Here is a 19,070-nt window from a genome sequence, read left to right on the forward strand (position 1 = left end):
AGTTAGCCAATGGGTGATATGACCATAGTCACAGAAACGAGTCGAGTGACAAATACCGATTTGGGGTAATTGGTTGATAGAAACATTGTAATCTCCCTTAATACTGTAAATTATAACAACGTGTCATTTATTTAAATTGAATGATTCACTCAGTATTTCCCCGCTGACAAAATATTTTTACAACATGTTTCAGGTGATCTACTTTGAATCAAGTACAAGTGCTCAGGAGCACTCCAAAGCTTAAAGTAGTGGCTCGAATAAATAAATAAATATGTTTGTAAAATAGAGGAATTATGAAATTCCTCCACTGTAAATTACGGGGTTTATCCCGAATTATAAATAAATAAAACTCGGGCATTTTCAAGTTTAAAACGATCCTGATAAGACTTCCGCTGTAAATATAAATACAACGGGTTTTCTGTCCCGCGGCTCCTGGACCGGGTCAAACCGGGCACGGGGGCCGTGACAATAAGTACTAAAAATATATTAAAAGTTATACTCACGCTCCACTACATCAATGGTGTTGAGCAGCAACAACGCGATTTTTGAACACCCACACCGGTGCAGACCACACGTGTGGAAGGGCTTGAAGATGAGGTATTATGCGACATGTTGACCACGCGTCCGAACAGGGTGTGGTGTTAAAACGGACGGTGTGGTCCGGGGCGTGGAAACATGGCTTTTTTCGACACGTGTCACACACCTTTTGTATTATTTTATAATGAAAATTATATAAAATGTATTAAAACTTATAAAAGATTACCGGTAATTAAACAAATACATAACACTAAAATAAAAAAAAACATTACATATATTTTTTAAAACATTACATAAAATAAAAATACGAAACTAAAAACACATAATTTAAATAAAAAATCTAATGATTTCCCACGCTGAGAGAAGATTGAATTCACGGTGGTGCACGTGGCTAACGTTGATGAAAGTCACTTGATTGATGTCGTCCTCCCCAAGATCACCAGCCTCGAGCTTTATAGTGGTGTGGATCGTCTCGAATCTTTTGCAATCAAGACGGACCGTCCTAAAACGAAACGAGCGGGAGTCGGCGGTTCGGTCGTTCTCACCCGTATAGGCTTGAAAATGTTGTTGGATTGCCCTCCAAAAAGGACTGCTCGAGCATCTACCCGACGTGTGGTGGCTCAAAGATTCGACCCACGACTCGCAAAGTGCAATATCTTCTTCTTTGGTCCCCGCAACGGCTGCCATCCTTGATTTTTTTGGGTGAAGTAGAACGGCGTTAAGAGTTTGTATAAATTTGGGTGAAGTGGTGGAGTTTGTAATTTAAAAATGAAGAAGTGGGTAAAATTAGAATTTTTTAAAAGGGTATGTTTTTTTTTTAAATTTTAAAAGTTAACCGTTGGTGTTAAACAGCTAACATCCACGTCCATTAACCACGTGCCACGTCGACGCAAAAAACTCTTCCACTCCGGTGAGACTCCCCCGCCTAATCAATAACGCCGTGGTAAACGTCATAGACGGGACGGTATGAACGTTATTGAGCAGCAACAACACCATTTTTGAATGCCCACACCATATAGTCTTACAAGTAAACTAGTAAATTCTTTTGATTTCACAAATTTACACCAAATTTGATTTAAACAATTGAATCTAGACACGAATTTGAATCCAATTTTTACCAAATCGAACGAATTGTCAAGAAGAACTTGAAGATCGTGAAACATACTATTTAAGGTTTAACCAAGAAATTATATAATTTGTAAAAAAATATATATTATATGTTTTGTAATTTTTTGTAAAATATATTTTTGTCTAAAAAAATTGTTAAGTACGTAATTTAAAAGTAGTAAATTTAGTTAATTATATAGGGAAAAGATCAAATAGGAAGTTAATTTTCTCTAGGAAGGATAGGAAGCCATAGGATTATGACATGTGGCAAATTTTAAAATAAAGAGAAAATGTATTTTAGTCAATCCAACTTCTTCTTCTTCCTTTTTCAAAACCCAGTAAATTCAAAAACCCACCATTTTCAAAACCCACCATCTTCAACTATTTCTTCACTTTCTATCTCAATAATCACAACATTATAGTGCGATTTTCATCACCAATCAATGATTCAGAACCCGATCAACGTGTTCTTCAGCTTTTTTTGAAGAAAACCCAGTTTAATTTCATAAAACAATCTCGTTTTTTCCGGTGATTTTGGAGATAATCACTCGATTCGTTCGATTCGAGCGTTGATAAGTGATTCTATCATTCAAATTTCGTTAATTGACGAAGAAATCGGCTTCGATCCATGTAAGAAATTCTTTAATTTCATTTTCACGATCTGGGTTTTTGATTTAGTCGTTGCGTTTTACGATCTTTGCGGGGGTCTGGGGGCGGCAGCCCCTGGCGGGGTCCAAGGGGCAGAGCCCCTGGCTGGGGTTGAGCTCGGAAAATTTTTTTTTGATTAAATTGCTGTACTAAAAACGCATCAGAAAAATTAATTTTCCAGAAATTGGCTCATTTCGAAGACAGTAATTCGTAGACAATTCAGACAGTTCACAGTGACAGACAGTTTTATGTGTCCATTGCGTTTTAGAAATAAGAGAGTTTTATGTGGTTTCTGGCTATTGCGTTTTAGAAAAAAACACATTTTTAAGTGTTTTTAGTCATTGCGTTTTAGGTAAAACACATTTTTTAGGTGTTTTCAGTCCATTGCGTTTTAGAATGAGTCATCTTTAAGTGTTTTCTGGCCATTGCGTTTTACATATAAGACATTTCTTTGTGTTTTTTGTGCATTGCGTTTTAGGTAAAACATTTTTTTTATGTGTTTTCAGTCCATTGCGTTTTAGAAAACAGACATTTTAAGTGTATTCTGGTCATTGCGTTTTACAAATAAGTCATTTCTTTGTGTTTTTGGTGCATTGCGTTTTAGGTAAAACACATTTTTATGTGTTTTCTGGCCATTGCGTTTTACAAATAAGTCATTTCTTTGTGTTTTTGGTGCATTGCGTTTTAGAAAAATGTCATTCTTTAGGTTTTTTTTTCATTGCGTTTTACGTAACTGGTGGTTTTTCTATTGCGTTTTACGCAACTGGGTTTTAATTTTTTTTAAATATAGCAATAGTATACTCGTTTTAAAGATAAAAAACGTTCGTTTTTTTGGTGCAATTTTTATAAAAAAATAATGTCGTATGAAAGAGTTATTAACGTTTAAAAAATAGGGGGGGGGGGAATTGGAGGAGAGAGAAACTATTGGCTTGGATTGACTAGAATGCCCTTGAACAAACTCACGAGCCTCTTTTCCTTCTTTCAATTTCCCTGATTTAATCTTAGCACTTGATTAACTTAATGGATGGTCAAGATCACTTCCTATCCTTCCTAGCCAAATAAACTTCCTATTGTATCTTCACCCTAATTATATAAGAATGTCTTCGTCGGTCATATTATTTTATATGAATAAGCTAAAAGAAACACTTATTAAAAAACAATTTAGTGAGTTGTTGACTTTCACATTATAAAAACTAATTCAACTACCTTTTTAAAACTCCTTTTGAAAAAGTCACAAGTCAAGGGATTATGTAATTATGTGGTTTTTTGTATAAGATTACGTAATTATGTACCACTACTTTGGACAAATTGTTGAGGACTCCACATATTTATATGGACGATTGTACCACTGGCTTGAAAGACATGACACTTCGCACACTTTCAGCCTCTTATACAATAACTGCCCCTATAAATAATAAGACTAAATACTATAGGTTAGCGAAGGGTGGTCGTGGGCTGATGAGGCTTCATGGCCACTAGTTGAACACTGCCCCCCACTTTGGTGAATGGTAGAGATCTCCATGAAAGCCACAAGTGTAATGAAAGGTAATTTAAGTGGATAACTAGTAATTTTACCAGCCGCGCGTTACGGCGGCGTCGAAACGTACAGTAACTCGAATTTATACCGTTGAATAAAAACGTATTATCATTAAAGTCAAAATCTAAACCCACTGAAATAACACCAAAACGTATAGTATTTGATCAGACCTTATTTTCGATTTTTCCACATTAAAACGTAAATCAACTTGAATTTGTACCGACACGTAATAACTAAATGGAAAACACGTGAAATAACTATATTATTTTTAACAGTATGAATTAGTTAGATAACATAGTTAGATGATCATCTCTCACGATATTTAAACTTTAGTATCCTACAAATTTTCTATATAAAATAAATCACAAATGATCTAGAGTTTGATTAAGAACATCAATGCAGAGAAGTGGTAAATAGTCAAAGTATAATACATTAAAAGAAGAAGAAGAAAAAAAAAATAAAAGCTTATAAGCAACGCATGAAGGACCGAGGCAAACAACAAAGGAAAGCAAAAGGTTGAACATGTAAAAAATAAGGAGGGGCCAAAATAGTAAATACTACCGAACTTACTTTTTAATATATATGTAATTAATTAATAAAAGATGAGAGGATAATGGAGGGTTAGTGAACCACACCCCTCCATAGTAGAGTAGAGGAGAGAGATGATTAAAGAAAAAATGATAGTGACAATAAGATTGAGGGTGTTAATCACACACTAAAAAACAGTTTTGGAGTTATAAACACTATCTTAATAGTAGGTTTGGTAATAGGTAGCTTTAATAAGATAGATAAGAGCTGTTTTACGTGATTTTTTTTTTACTTTTTTTAAAAAGAAATATAATTAGGAGGTTAGGATGCAACATTTTTTAGTACATAAAACATACAAATGTGTTGTGTTGTAAAAACTACTTAAATTTTAAACAATACTTTGTTATTGGAGACGTTAGATACCTGTGAACGTGGTTAATAGTTAATACTAGTTTAACATAGCAGTGAAAACTCTGAGATTTGTTAAAAAACGGATACGTTGAAGCATCTCAGACTGCCAAAACCCCTCTTTGACGGAACCCTCGCAGCTGGAGAATAGAAAACCTCCGGTCATCCATTGATGAGGTTAGTTACTTTTTTGCTTATATTATCATATATCTTAAAGGGTAAAGTCACCGACATATTTACAAAAATGCCATCCTCGCATTTTATACATATTTGCAATCGTAAGGTGCTCACCTAAGAGGTGAGTCCCCTCTCTTACGCCCAACCAATCCTCGTGTGCCACGTCAACTCCCCTCTTAAACTCCCCTAACACCCTAAATTGATGGCGACACTCCCCTCTTAGGTGAATTGTATTTTTTAAAAAAAAAAAAAAAAGAAAAGCATTGATTGGTCACTCCCTCTCTCTCCTCCCTCTCTCTTCGGTGAGCCGCCACCGTAAATCTCTCCTCTCTCTACTCACCGCATGGATGGCGGTGTTCTTGCCGAGCGGTATAAGGGGTCACCGCATGGGGTTGCCGAAGGCACCCCGTGCACCCTAAAACGACATTTCTCTTCGTTCTCCTACACTTCATATCACCTGCACATCACAAATCAACAAAGACATTGAAAAAACCTTAAAATTTAAAACCCTAGCTCCAGCGATTATCGGCAATCTTCCGGATGCTTCTCCGCCTCCGATAGTCGCCCTCTGTTTCAACAGTGGCTTCCGGTAACAATAAGCCCCCTATCCTTCTATCTGCTGACCCACTTCGATTTTTTATCTGAATTATTATTTAGGTTTCAATTCGATAGATATATAAGTTGATATATCATTTATTCTATACGAACAAACGTAAATATCATTATGTGAATGACAATGTCCTGTTTTGTTGTTATTTTAACTTGAATTGGGCATCAGAAGCAGTAATTTTGACTTTTTATGGGTCAATTTTGTGTTAATTTCTAGGTACTATTTATCCTTCATCCATTAATTTAGCATTTTGGGCATAAAGTAGATAGGCAATAAGAGGGTTACATCATACATGATAGCACAAAGTTTTGTTTGTTTTATCCTGTTTTAACCTTGACTTGGATTCACTGGATAAGATATATAGACATTAAGGTTCCATTTATGCAAACAATTTTCTGTAATCCAATGGCTGATATGGTGTTCTGTATATAATGGCTGAATGCAATGAATTAATATTTGGCTGAATGCAATGAATTAATATTTAGGTTTCAATTCGATAGATATATAACTTGTATATCTTAAAGTTGAAAGTCAGTGAATTAATATTTACATAGTTGATCTTTAACTTTCTTTGAGTGCTATCTTTTTCCTCCCACCACCTCTGTCTTTTAACTTTACACGTGTATATTTCAATATTAACTCAAAAGGTTTACTAGAAGAAGAAAGCGCAATGAGTTTTTCCCATACGAAGACGAAGAAGTAAGCGCTACGAAGTTTCGCGTAGTGGTGAGCAAGCAGCAACGACAACCAAAACAACCTGAAACGGCGGTAATTTGGGGATTCGGCGTACTTTCACGATGTTGCAAACTATGCAGTTAATCTCGGCGATATATCGGTGATATATCACCGATATCTCGGTTATCGGACCTCCACAAGAATATCGGTTTAAAATCTCGGTAATAATCTCGGTCCTGATAATATCGGTGATATATACCGATATATCGCCGATATTTTGTATATGTTATATCGGTCGTCTCGCCGAGAATCTCGGTTGGGCCAATTTTTACATTTTTCTTTATATCATGCCCGGAACATCAATTTGCTTGAATTCGAAGCGCGTATTCAAATACATCGGAACATCGAACCGAACCGAAATTGGAAAGTCACTAATTTGTAAAGTGCCTCCAATCTCGATTCTGGATGCGTATTCATGAAATCAAGCCTTGGGATGAAGCATTTAATGAAAGAGATGAAGAACAGAGGTACTTGAGAGGGAGCGGCTGCAATAGGATGTGGTTTGAGAGTAAACCCTAATTTTTTAGAACGTGTCTTCTAAGTTGTGAGCCCATAATTGTTTTTCAGAATGGCCGTATAAGTTCATAAAGTTGGATAATGGGCTTAAATAGTATTATTTGGGCCTAATTTTAACATCAGACCTTAAGTTAGTTATAAAAAATGATGTAAAAAATAGCACGAAGTTTAACTGGTACTAGACTTCTAGTATATTATAAATTACCGATATTCCACCGATATCTCACCACGATAAACGATATCTCAAATATCGGTCCTTGACCGATAACCGATATTTTTCCGCATTAACTGCATAGGTTGCAAATTTAGCCCATGACTTTGGATCTGAAAAAAGGTAGAATATAAAGAAAAGCAGATCAACAAGATTTCTGAAAAGAAAACCGTTAGGTTATTTAAGGTCGATCATACAGAAAAGTAGTTCGAGTGATGAGGATGTTAGTGATCACTAACATGATTATTATATCAATATGCATAAACCATGGATGTGTAAAAAGAGCATACCCTTGAGAAATCTGTAGCTGGATCTTCCTCGACTAGATTCCTGGCTAAATCGGGTGAAAGCATGCGGCCAAACCACACAACAAAACGAAAGCCGTCATCAAATATATAAATTCCTCTACAATCTAAGCTCTCAGCAACAAGTGGCGGCCTTTTACAAACTCTGTCAAATTCATCTTCCACAGCAGGCGCCTACAAGTATACAAATTCTTCAGTACGAGACTCTCAAGTTGGAATATAAACATCAGTAGAGGTGGCAAATGAGCATGGGTCCGTAACAGGTCAAAATAGGTGGCAAATGGGCATGGGTCAGTAACAGGTCAAAATACATTTTGACCCATATGGCTCATTAACAAAAAAACACATAATTTGAATTGACCCTTTTATAACCAACTGGGCCAAAATTGCCACCTTTCGACAGAGCGAACAAGAAACTCAGTATGTGCGAACACAACTTACCTTGACAAGATACTCGTCTACTCTTAATAAGCTAGGATATAAGAGAGCTTTAACATTTTTTAACAGGTAAAGCCATCATGGTGAAGCCTGCTGCACAACGTTCATCAAGCTGAGCATGAGCATAACCACCACGAAGTGCTGTTGATTTACATAGTGATAATCCATATAAGGGCAAATATTTGAGTGATTCTGGGTAGATCATCGTGCTTCCTACACGATGCTGCACTGAATATAGTCTTTCGATATTCTTTCAGGCCTTTCACTATTTTTTGTTGAACAGCATTACGAGCATCTTCCAATTTATATGATAATGATTTCTCGATTGCTGCAAGATAATTAGTTCATCATTTAGTGATAGATATGTTAAGCATGGGTATAAAGTCAAAATGATCATTAGCAGGGCAAATGGTAGAGGTTAAATGGGGTCGAGTCCCAACACTTTTCTTAGTGTGTCATATATGATTGAGATTACTATTTAAAGTACATGGATGGTCCCCGTGGTTTACCAAATTTTGGATTTGGTCCCTAGCTTTCCAAAAGTACACAAATCATCCCTGTGGTTTGCACTTTGTAACGCATCTATGCCCTTAGGCAATTTGGTTATACATTGCTCTATTATGCTCCATTTTCTTTATTTTGTCTCACTAGCTTCTCATGTCTAATCATATGTCTAATATAGTTTGGTAATTTGGTGTTAGAATTACCACATATGTAGTGCTAAGAATTGTAAATACTCATGTTGTGTGTTGCAGAATCAATTACGTTTAGGTTCTCTATTGTTTTTGCGGGTCGTTAAAGGCACTATACATGTTATCCGTTCAATTTTTGCGATGTGCCCGCGCCGCAACGCGCGCGGGTATGTTTACTAGTTGATTCAAAGCTGCAATTCTGCCGCCGATTGAAATTAAAAAAGTCTGCATTGATATTATAATTGTGAAATCAAATCAAATCTTTTAGATGTTATCTAATGGCACCTCATAACTTTGGATGGCACAGCCAGCCGTTAACAATGAATGTTCTTCGTAAGCTCGGTCGATACCATGGGCTGCTGCTTCTCCTAACATCCATACTATTATTATATCTTTGCCTCTTTGGATGTCTTTGTTAGCGTTACATTATCCATGACTCATCTCTTAATACCACAAGACATGATCAAAGAAGAAGATGAGATGGGCGGCCCCAATAAGAAGAACCGGACATGATATATGAGGCGAGAGATTCAGAAAGAAATTGAGGTAACCAGCAACAGAATATTGATAGATTCTGTTCAGATCTTCCCATCCCCTTCTCTTTCACTTTTGTAATCAATAGACAGAATCAATACCAGTTAAGTTAATACACAAGTGTGTGTGTGTTTGGGTTGAGGGTTTTTTTTTTTTTTTTTTTTTTGTCTTAGCAGCAGATCAGGAGGTAAACCTAGCAGCTCCAAAAAGAAGCTCAAATTTGAAGATCTGGCCTCCAACAACCCACGACCCGCCATGCCTGCCTAACAAATTTTATTTATTGTCATGTTTTCCATGCTTAATGTCTAGAATTTCAATTAATTAATTTAAACCCATACATACAGCCATACAGGTACCGTCTAGGAGTTTGTAATTGTTATTTAAGATTGTTTTGAATGTTGTTCTTCTTTGAGCTCAACTGTATAACTCGATAGAGCAAGTGAAGTATTTGTTGGGGGTGTATCTGTAGTAGCTAGCAAGTGGTCCTGCAGCCCGTTTTGGGTGGTGCGACTGTAACCTAACTAGCCGTAGATTCTTTCATTTGAATTCCGAGTTTAGTTTATAACAGAGGTCATACTCAACCAGGGATCGTTTATCATGGCTATGGCCCATCCTATCCTGAGCCCACTAAGGTTTTACCACCCCACCATGTTCTGCCCATCCTATCATTAAGTTTTTCTGATCTCTATATGCATTGCTACTGCTCCTACTAAAGATTGATTCTTTCAGAATCCACACCACGAGGGCGATTCGAAGTTCCAAGATTTGATGATTGGCGCGTCGGTTATGGGTAATCTTCGCAAATTAGGGTAATCCGATGTTTCAATTGAAGATTACAGCCTACAACCTACAGGTAACAATCTTTAATCTTACAAACGGCTATTTTTGGTTTTGTGTATAATACATTCAGTATTTCGGTATAATACATTCAATATTTCAGTTTTGCTTAGCCCAGTCTCAAAAATAACATACATTGATTCTTTCAGTTTTGTGATTGGTATTGCAGTCCCATATTTGCTGCTTTCAGGTTGCTGTTTAGGGCTTATTTGCTTTTTTTAATTTGTTTTATTTGATGGCTTGGAACTTAGGTTAGGTATCCCCATATTAGTTGTTGTCTGGAATTCAGCCGAGACATAAAACTTAGCAGTAAGCCTTGACAATTCTAAATAAAAGCAGACATAAGACTTATAACTTAATAAAACAAAGACTGCACATAATTGATAAAAGCACACACCATTGTTGTCACATAGATGTTATAACTTAACAGAAGAAATAGACGAAATCAAACTAACATTAGTCACATAAAGCTTAAGAGAACAAGGATTACACAGTGAATAATTAATTTCAGAACAATAAGGGGATGTGGGTCAGTGCTAGGCGACTGAGTCCAGGAGGCGAGGTTTGAAATCTTTTGAGTTTGTTAAAGAGGGTTAGGAAAAAAGCAATTAAACATGCGTAGAACTCAGTTGGATTGAGAAATAAGAAATGAGATTGGACAATGCATGAGCTGCTAACTTAGTTATCCATATTACTTCACTTATTTAATGGTTCAGCACAAATTTTATTTTAATTAAGTAATACAAACAACTACATACAATTACTTTAACATAGTTTAAAGTTAAAACAATATTAAAACTTGCGGTCCAGTCCGGTTTTATACGGTCGGTATTGATATAAACCGTAAACGAAACCGTTCGTTACGGTTTGAAATGTATTAAACCAACCGATCGAAAGTAAAAAAAAATGACTGTGAAACCAAATCGTTGACCCGCTTGGATGGTTTCATAGTTTTAAACCGAACCGTGAGGCTCATTGGTAAACTCTTAAATAAGTTTTTTATTTTGCAAAAAGGCCTCCACTTCGTAGTTCACTTAGGGTCTCCAAAAACGTAGGAACGACCCTGCTAAAGTTGAGTATGCAAGTTAGGAATTAGACTGTGTAAACCTAAATGGGTATGGTCCCAAAAACCCGCGCTAACCAATCAGGTCGCGCGCAAGACCGTACTCCTACTACATTAATTTGTCTACTTTCTGGACCCGCGCCGACTAATTAGGTGAAACCTAGGTCGCGCGTGAGACCAAGCAAAGATCAGACCAAAATTCCACACTTAGCTTCATAGATGAAAACCCTCAGTTCCTGGACCTCGCGTCAGCTATATGGGTTTACCCCAGACGCCGCGCGCCGCGCGGGGGGCAGAAGCGCATGCCATCCTGGGACAGTACAAAGGTACAAGTGGCAGAGAAATGGACCAATCAGCGTCCGACAAGCTGTATCCTATCGTGCTCCACGATTAACAATCGTACAGGAGACAAGAAGGTACACAAGGACGCTTACGTGTCACCCATCAGCGTGCGACGACATCTGCTCCGTGATCTCCACTCACCTGCTGATGGCAGAGAGACAACAAGGACAACGGTCAGGACACGTGGATCCATTCAGCGTGCGCCAACTCTATCCTCCCTCAGAAGCACTAACGGTTGTGGCAGAGGGGACAAGAAGGATATTCCTTGTTGTCGACTCAAGGCCCAAGGCCCATCAGCCTATCTCCTTCTACACTACTCCGGCTACAATTAGGAGCCTTCATGTACAGGTTAATTCTATTCTGTTCTCAACTCTCTCACACTACTAATCACACATTTATTTCCTGATGCGGGTCCAAGTGTGGAGGAGCGGGCCATCTTGTATCTAGAGGCCCAAGATCGTGTGACAAAAGGGGCTTCACTAAAATGGCTCTAACTTGGGCTACGTGGGTCCGTTTTGGGCGTGCGACTAGGCGAAACGATCGTGAGAACGAGCTCCATCTTGCTGCAAACCGCGTGGATCATCGTCCGGGCCAAAAAACGCTTATTTCTATTAGTTATTTATCTTTTTATCTCCTTCTACACTACTCTGGCTATAAATAGGAGCCTTCATGTACAGGTTAATTCTATTCTGTTCTCAACTCTCTCACTACTAATCACACATTTATTTCCTGATGCGGGTCCAAGTGTGGAGGAGCGGGTTTCCATCTTGTATTTGGAGGCCCAAGATCGTGTGACAAAAGGGGCTTCACTAAAATGGCTCTAACTTGGCTACGGGGGTCCGTTTTGGGCGTGCGACTAGGCGAAACGATCGTGAGAACGAGCTCCATCTTGCTGCAAACCGCGTGGATCATCGTCCGGGCCAAAAAACGCTTATTTCTATTAGTTATTTATCTTTTTATGTTTTTTTCGGTGTTTTGGGCATTTTGTTTTTGGGCTTGTGTTTGGCCCATGGCCTTTTTGTGACCCTATTCGAATTTCTGTCATTATTTATATGATTCTCTTGTAAGTTGGAAGATCAGACTTGAATTTCGAAATTACTCAATTTTGACTTCAAATTCTGTGCCCTTTGGGTTGAATTTTGGGGGTTGGGGAAGATCAACACGGGTATTCGCAGAATCAACATGTTTTGCTCTTCGTTATCGTAACACACGCTACATCATTTCCTCAAAATGTATACTTATTCTCACGCCGGTGAGTGGTTAAAAGGAGAACCCCCCTATTCCCCTCCTCTTAGCGAGAGCTTAACGGGGTGTTTTAGTGTTTTGCACGAAGATTAAAGCCCACAACTCGGAAAAGACCAAGAAGATTAACCTTATTGTCGAAGCATAAGCCCAAACTAATCACCAGATTAGTTACGTGTTTCTTCAAAACCTATCCAACTACAAGTCATGCTATTGATACCAACACTAAAGTCTAGAAAATACCCCTCATTGTGCCTTACATAATTTAACCATCACTCGGCTGGACATCTCATATGTAGTCCACAATTGGTATGTCTATTTATCTTTTAGATGCAACTTATTGTCTGCCACTTAAGCTTCATTGTCTTTAAGATCCAGAAGCTTGAATACCATGAAGGCGTTATGCTAGCTTCAGAATCTGCCACTTAAGCTTCATTGTCTTGTCTGGAATTGTCTATCGTGAGAATGTCTTTGCCGCCTTCTGTAACTTCTTTATATTGCTGATGCCCTATAAAAGTGAGTTTTGGGCTTTTTTGTGGGCAAATGGGCTTTCTATTTTTATTTGTTGGGCTTTATAGTTTATCCACATGATTAGTGTGTAATTGGCTAGTTATATTATATTCTTTTAAGTTGGATGATTTTAATTGTATTAGTTGGATGATCTTAAATAACAATTAATAGATGGATGATTTAAATTTCTAATTATGTAAGGTTTGTGTTATATTTGGGGAGAAATATTATTTTTTACTATGTATCTCTTTCATCTTCCCTCTTGTTTCTTATGTCTATTTATTTAATTTTGTTTTGTTCTTTGCTATCTGCTTAGAGCCGGGGGTCTCTCTGGAAGCAGCCTCTCTATCCCTAGGGATGGAGGTAAGGTTTGCCTACATCCCACCCTCCCCAGACCCTACAAATAGATTTGCTATGCGTGGGATTTATTGGGTATGGTTGTTGTTGTATTATATTTGGGGAGAAGTAATATTTTTTATGCCTTTTCTGGTTTACAAAGTCCCTCTCATATGTTTCACATATCAACCTTTTTTATTAAGTAAACCTTTTATCAACTAAACCTATTATGTATATTTTTTTTTGCGCCTAGGCGACCCCCTTTGCTCTTAGGCGATCCCTTTGCGCCTTGAGTACGGTTAGGCAATCCCTTTGCGCCTTGGGTGCACCTTACGCCTTAGGTGCACCTTGGGCATTTGACTACCTAGCTATGGATAGAATACTTTAGTATTTATTTTCGCCAACATGCACCGCCACCGCTCTTTCTCTCACATGCGTCACCTTGCCTAGCGGTGACAAAAGTCATTTAATGTCTTCATATTAATCGCCTTCACCTCTTTCTTTCTTTCTTACTTCTTCCTGTTCTACCCGGACAACACATATTTTCTGATCAAATAATGGGGAGGGCTAAATTGCAGATCAAGAAGATTGAAAACACAACAAACAGGCAGGTTACTTTCTCAAAACGAAGAAATGGGATCATCAAGAAAGCTTATGAACTATCTGTTCTGTGTGATGTGGATGTTGCTCTCATCTTGTTTTCGCCCGCTGGAAAGGCTAGCATTTTCGCTGGAAGTAAAAGGTAAATAAATCTGATCCCTTTGTGCAATTGCTTCGCCTTTTTATAAACTGTTGATTAATGATTACTTACCTTAATTTTCATTTGGGTTTATGATAGTATCGAAGAAATTATGTCACGATACATAAATCTTCCAGAGCATGAAAGGGGAAGGTATTCAGTAATTAGTGTTAATGTTTCTATGATTATTATTTCCTTTTTCTTTTTGGTGTTTAATGATTCTTCTCTATTTTCTAATTTTGTCATTTTCTTCATGTATACGCGACTTTTCTTCCTTTTTATATATTCTGGATCTATCTTGGTGAACTTTCTGAAGGTTGCAGAACCAAGAGGTACATATTTTACTCCGGCGGCCTTCATAGATTTATTATACAACCTCGGGCGTATAAAAAATAATTGAAAATTTATGTGCAACTGAGGAGTATACATAAAAAACACGTGCTGGTTCAAATCAAATTTGCTAACTTTGACTAATTGTGTCTTTAGTACCTCGAAAGGGCTCTGGGAAGGTTAAAAAGTGACGCACGAAATAACCAAGTTCCGAACCAAGCCAGGTTGTTTATTATTATTTATTTTTTATTATTTGCAATCAAATATAATTATCTTTTAATGCTGATCGTTTCTTCTGTTTTTATTATTAGCTCTGGTGTTTAATGTTGGTTTTCTTTCACAAAAGGTTAATCCCATAAAAAGATAACATACTTTCTAATTTTATATGAAAAAGTCCCTAAATTTGTAAAAAAAAAATACATGTAAAAGTCCCTCAATCTAGTTTTGGTACATTAAAGTCCCTCAACTTGTAAAAAAAAAAAAAATACACAAAAAAGTTTCTCAATCTAGTTTTGGGAAGTCCTAAACTTGTCTAAAATGCAAATAGTTTGAACTAAATTTAGATTTTAGAATAATGATTACATGCCTCTTAAATTGGTCAGAGTAAGGGGTAACATACAAGTCTTCTTTTTCTAAAATGTTTTGCACAAGTACATGCATCTTAAACAAGTTTAGGGACATTAATATACCAGAAATGGATTGAGGGATTTTTTTTTTTTTTTTTTTTTTTTGCGCATCTTTGACAAGCTTTGGGACTTTAATATACTAAAATTAGGTTGAGGGTTTTTTTCGTGCAAATTAAAAAGTATGTTGGTTTGTTTATGGCATTTACCCTTTTACAAAGCATATAGTCTTACAAATTTGTTCTATTGGGTTTTCGAAAACAGCTCAGCAAGTGGGGATTCACGACTTGAGGTATACAATATCATACCCGATCTATTTTCTGGAGATTTATGATCCCTGATGCTTGTTAAATCAACAATGATAAATCTTTCAAACTATTAACGATACACTATTTTCTAACAGGAACTTCAGCAAGAGACCGTCCGATGCAAGTCCCGTATGATTGAAATGGAGAAGCAGCTAAGGTATAGGTCTTAATTTTCCATAAGCATATAAAAAGTTACAAATTAATATAATATTTATTTTGTAGAGCACAATCCTTTAATTTGTTATTGATACTAAACTTTATAAATACCCTCTGTTACCATTTTTTTTTTTTGTTGAAAGTTGTATGAATTGGAATGGTTTTTTGTATGTTCAATAGGGTGTTCGAAGGGGCTCCTTCTGAAATTTCAACATTGGGTGAGGCTGAGTACCGCGAAAAAATCCTTGAGGAGACTTTAAAACATGTTCGTGCCCGTAAGGTAATTCAAAGTTGTCTTTCATCATCGTTAACAAACAGAGTAAGTAATAATCAGGATTGTTCTTCGTTTGTTTAGCAAGTTCTAGAGAAGTACAACTCTGCAGATGCACAATCATCTTCACAGGTTTGTCTTTACGATCTATGAAGGAAGTGAAATCATAGTGAATAGTGTTTTTTAGTTTGTTCTCTTTTTGCATAGGCTGCGATGAATGTTAACAACGTGGTTACCTCAAACTCAAGCAACGTATTTGACTGGATTCCACCAAGAGATCCACAAGTACAGATCATGAATTTTATGAACTTCGGTGGGCTTCTTCCCCCAAGGTAACTAACTATCTGACGTGGTTCCCAAATCTTAAATAAAGTATATGCTTTTGAGGTCATGGAAAGGTTCTTATAATCTTTGTGTGCAGACAAACTGAGCAAGTGAACCGTGGTAGTGTGATGGAGCCTGATAATAATGTTCAGCGCCCCGAGTTTGGACAAATGATCGACATGAACGTCTCCCCTTGGACACTCTATTATCCCACTGGTATGCTTCTTATACCTCCTTTAGTTTTCCCACAACTAACTAGTCCAAATGAATGCACTTTTATGTCAGGTATATAATGGTCATATTATTTTAGGGTTAATAAAAAAAATAAAAAAAAAAAACTTTCTCAGTAAAAATTTACTCAACCCAGTTTTGGTACCTGTGATTTTTAACTTTTGTATAAAATGACTTATTACCCGTATACAGTTATACGAATCGTGTTTTCCAAGGGAATGTCAGCAGTATACACCGATACAGTTTGTATACATGTCAGCGTTGTCGTGTGATGGGGATGTATACGACCTGTAAACTTGTATATGACCTGACATCTTGCATAGCCTTCACGTATGTAATGATAATAGGTAACCTATGTCTATTCGTAGACTACATTTTGCCAACATTTGAGGGAATTTTTTTAAGTACAAATTAGACATTATGTTGGTTTTTAAGGTATTAATTCTATTTTTCTAGCAAGATATCACATAAAGAATAATGGTATAGGTTTTTTATTATTTATTGTTTTTTGTGTTAGGTTAACTGGTGTCGTATTTGGCAGGGAATGAGCAGATGGCGATGCCGCATCCTGGAGAAAGGGTATTCAATGAGACTTTGCTGCCTTAGTTTTCATCAAAAAGTCAAAATCATCGTTTTCGTCTGTCTTAGTACTCGTATAATACTCTGTTTGTGTGTGTGTTTTTTTTCTTCAAATTATGCTGTAGGATGATCTGTAAGCCAAATATATGTTATGTTAATAGTATGCATGGTTGATCTAAATGATGCTTGAATGAGTGAATGGAAATCCTCTGACTGGCATTATAATTTTTTTGGTCAGAGGTTAGCGGGTTGCATCCGAGACGCGATGGCTCATGTAGCCCTCTTCTTGGCCATTCGTGTAACTCAATTCTCATGGCCAATCCTTGCTTTGATGTTTTACCAAGCAAGTGCTGAAAACAAACAATGGAAATGAAGATGGTGAAAAGTAGTTTGTTTGCTTCGGTTTTTGGTTCCATGCGGTATGAAGAACTTGACCCGTACCCTTTCTTTTCTTTCCTTATGATTACTTCCCTCGCTGGAAATAATAAGTGCTAGCACCCCCGGTATATTATAAGTCTAAATGAATCCATGTTAGATGTTTAAGTCAAATGAATATTCTTAAAGCATTTCTAAAAGGAGATCTATTGGTGTGGCACTGTGGCGGTTGATGTGGAGGAAAGAATAGAGAAGGGCAATGGCGATGGCGACTCATACTAGAACTGCTAAACAAACCGATGGAGTTGCCCTAACTCTTAAAACCTTTAACCCGTTTGGTTTTCACTAAATTTAATTTTTCACTAATAACTTGCGTTCGTTAATTTTCCTTTGAAAGTTGAATAATAATTTTTGTTTCTCAACATTCTAGTATATTTTTTGTTGAAATTGGAGTTGCATTTCAAATAAAGCATTTTTTGGCATATAAGTTATAGCAATAGTCGGTACCTTTTTTGTACAATGATGATCCGAACCGATACCGACAGTGGTATAATGGAAACTGGTGCCGGTAATTTTTTTATGATTTCCGATCGATCGGTATCCTTTTAAATATATCATGACTTTATATTTTGAATTTCTTTTTCGGTTGCTATATCGGATACCGAACTATACCGATGCCGTAAGAAAACATCAATACCCACTTAATTCTCACGGCAACGCGCATAAGGAATTTTACTAGTTGTTTAAATTAAAACTACAATAGTACTAGTATTAAATTAAACTAAAGTTGGAATTGGGGCTTTAATATTGAATTAGAATTAGAAATAAAAAGAAAATCAAATTACTTTTTTTTAATAGCTAATTTTTTAACATCTTTATTCTATCTTTATCTAGGATTTGCAAAAGGGGACACTAAGCGGGCTGATGGGGAAACTCACGCTGACTCGACTTTTAAACAAGCTCAGCTTGAACATTGTTTTGAGATTTTGAACATGCTTTGAGACACAAATTAATTGAACAACACTATGGTATATGTTTATCGTCATCTACTTAGGAATGATGCATATTGTAAACGAAACGAATGTTCAGCGGGAAATTCGTTTACGTTCCATGAACAAGAAATTATGTTCGGTTAACTAAATGAACGAACACGAACAAATGTCTCGTTCGTTCAATTGCATCCGTGAACATTCGATAATGTGTTCGTGAACATTCGTTCATCTTCGTTTGTTTATATTGTTCATTAAAGATTTTTTAGCATTTATTTATTTTATCTAAACTTTTTATACTCTTTAATTCTTGTTTATCTCATTACCCAAAGAAATAACATAAGAAAATCCTATTTCCATTTTGTTTATGCACTGTTCCACTTTCTTTCTCATTATCGACCTTCGTTCAACGGTAAGGGCTTCAAGGTCCAGCGCCATATTTGCCGATTTAACACATGTTCGTGAACCATTCGTGAACACGTTCCTTTCCTTAATGAACGAACACGAACAAACAATTTGTTCCGTAAGTGTTTATGAACACATTATATTCTTAACGAACGAATACGAACAAGGCCTCGTTTCGTTTACAGCCCTAGGAAGTACTTCACAACCCTAAACCCATTGGAGCCATCACTCATTTTGTGAACCTCACGAATCATTTAGCGCTAGCAAGATCAAGGGCCACAAGCAGAGTTATCTAGGTTGGAAGTATGGAAATTCAAGAGATGATGAACCATTATTTTCCACAAGAATAATATCAATATCTACACCTTCTCTTACACTTAATGCTAATGATCAGAATGTACTTTCCCAAGTTTCATATTTTTTTAGA

The 19,070-nt window shown here is 36.7% G+C and overlaps 1 protein-coding gene across 11 annotated transcripts; it reads left to right on the plus strand.

Annotated features, from left to right (window-relative positions):
* Positions 1–5,241: 5,241 nt before the first annotated feature.
* LOC110911904 (agamous-like MADS-box protein AGL104) lies at positions 5,242–17,054 on the plus strand. Of its 11 annotated transcripts, XM_022156555.2 has the most exons (15): positions 5,244–5,531; positions 6,200–8,995; positions 9,160–9,615; positions 9,713–9,836; positions 13,892–14,055; positions 14,152–14,205; positions 14,369–14,384; positions 14,539–14,606; positions 15,270–15,297; positions 15,409–15,470; positions 15,650–15,749; positions 15,825–15,872; positions 15,948–16,072; positions 16,162–16,280; positions 16,837–17,054. In XM_022156555.2, the coding sequence occupies exons 4-15, from the start codon at positions 9,801–9,803 to the stop codon at positions 16,899–16,901; spliced, it is 885 nt and encodes a 294-aa protein (XP_022012247.1). In that variant the 5' UTR covers positions 5,244–5,531; positions 6,200–8,995; positions 9,160–9,615; positions 9,713–9,800; the 3' UTR covers positions 16,902–17,054. The 11 variants fall into 11 exon arrangements, with proteins under 11 accessions (XP_022012250.1, XP_022012247.1, XP_022012246.1 ...); XM_022156558.2 differs by having other exon boundaries at positions 5,242–5,531; positions 9,160–9,836; positions 16,813–17,054; XM_022156554.2 differs by having other exon boundaries at positions 9,157–9,836.
* Positions 17,055–19,070: the final 2,016 nt, after the last annotated feature.

Source organism: Helianthus annuus, chromosome 8 (genome assembly GCF_002127325.2).
Source record: "Helianthus annuus cultivar XRQ/B chromosome 8, HanXRQr2.0-SUNRISE, whole genome shotgun sequence".
NCBI classification, from domain to species: domain Eukaryota; kingdom Viridiplantae; phylum Streptophyta; class Magnoliopsida; order Asterales; family Asteraceae; genus Helianthus; species Helianthus annuus.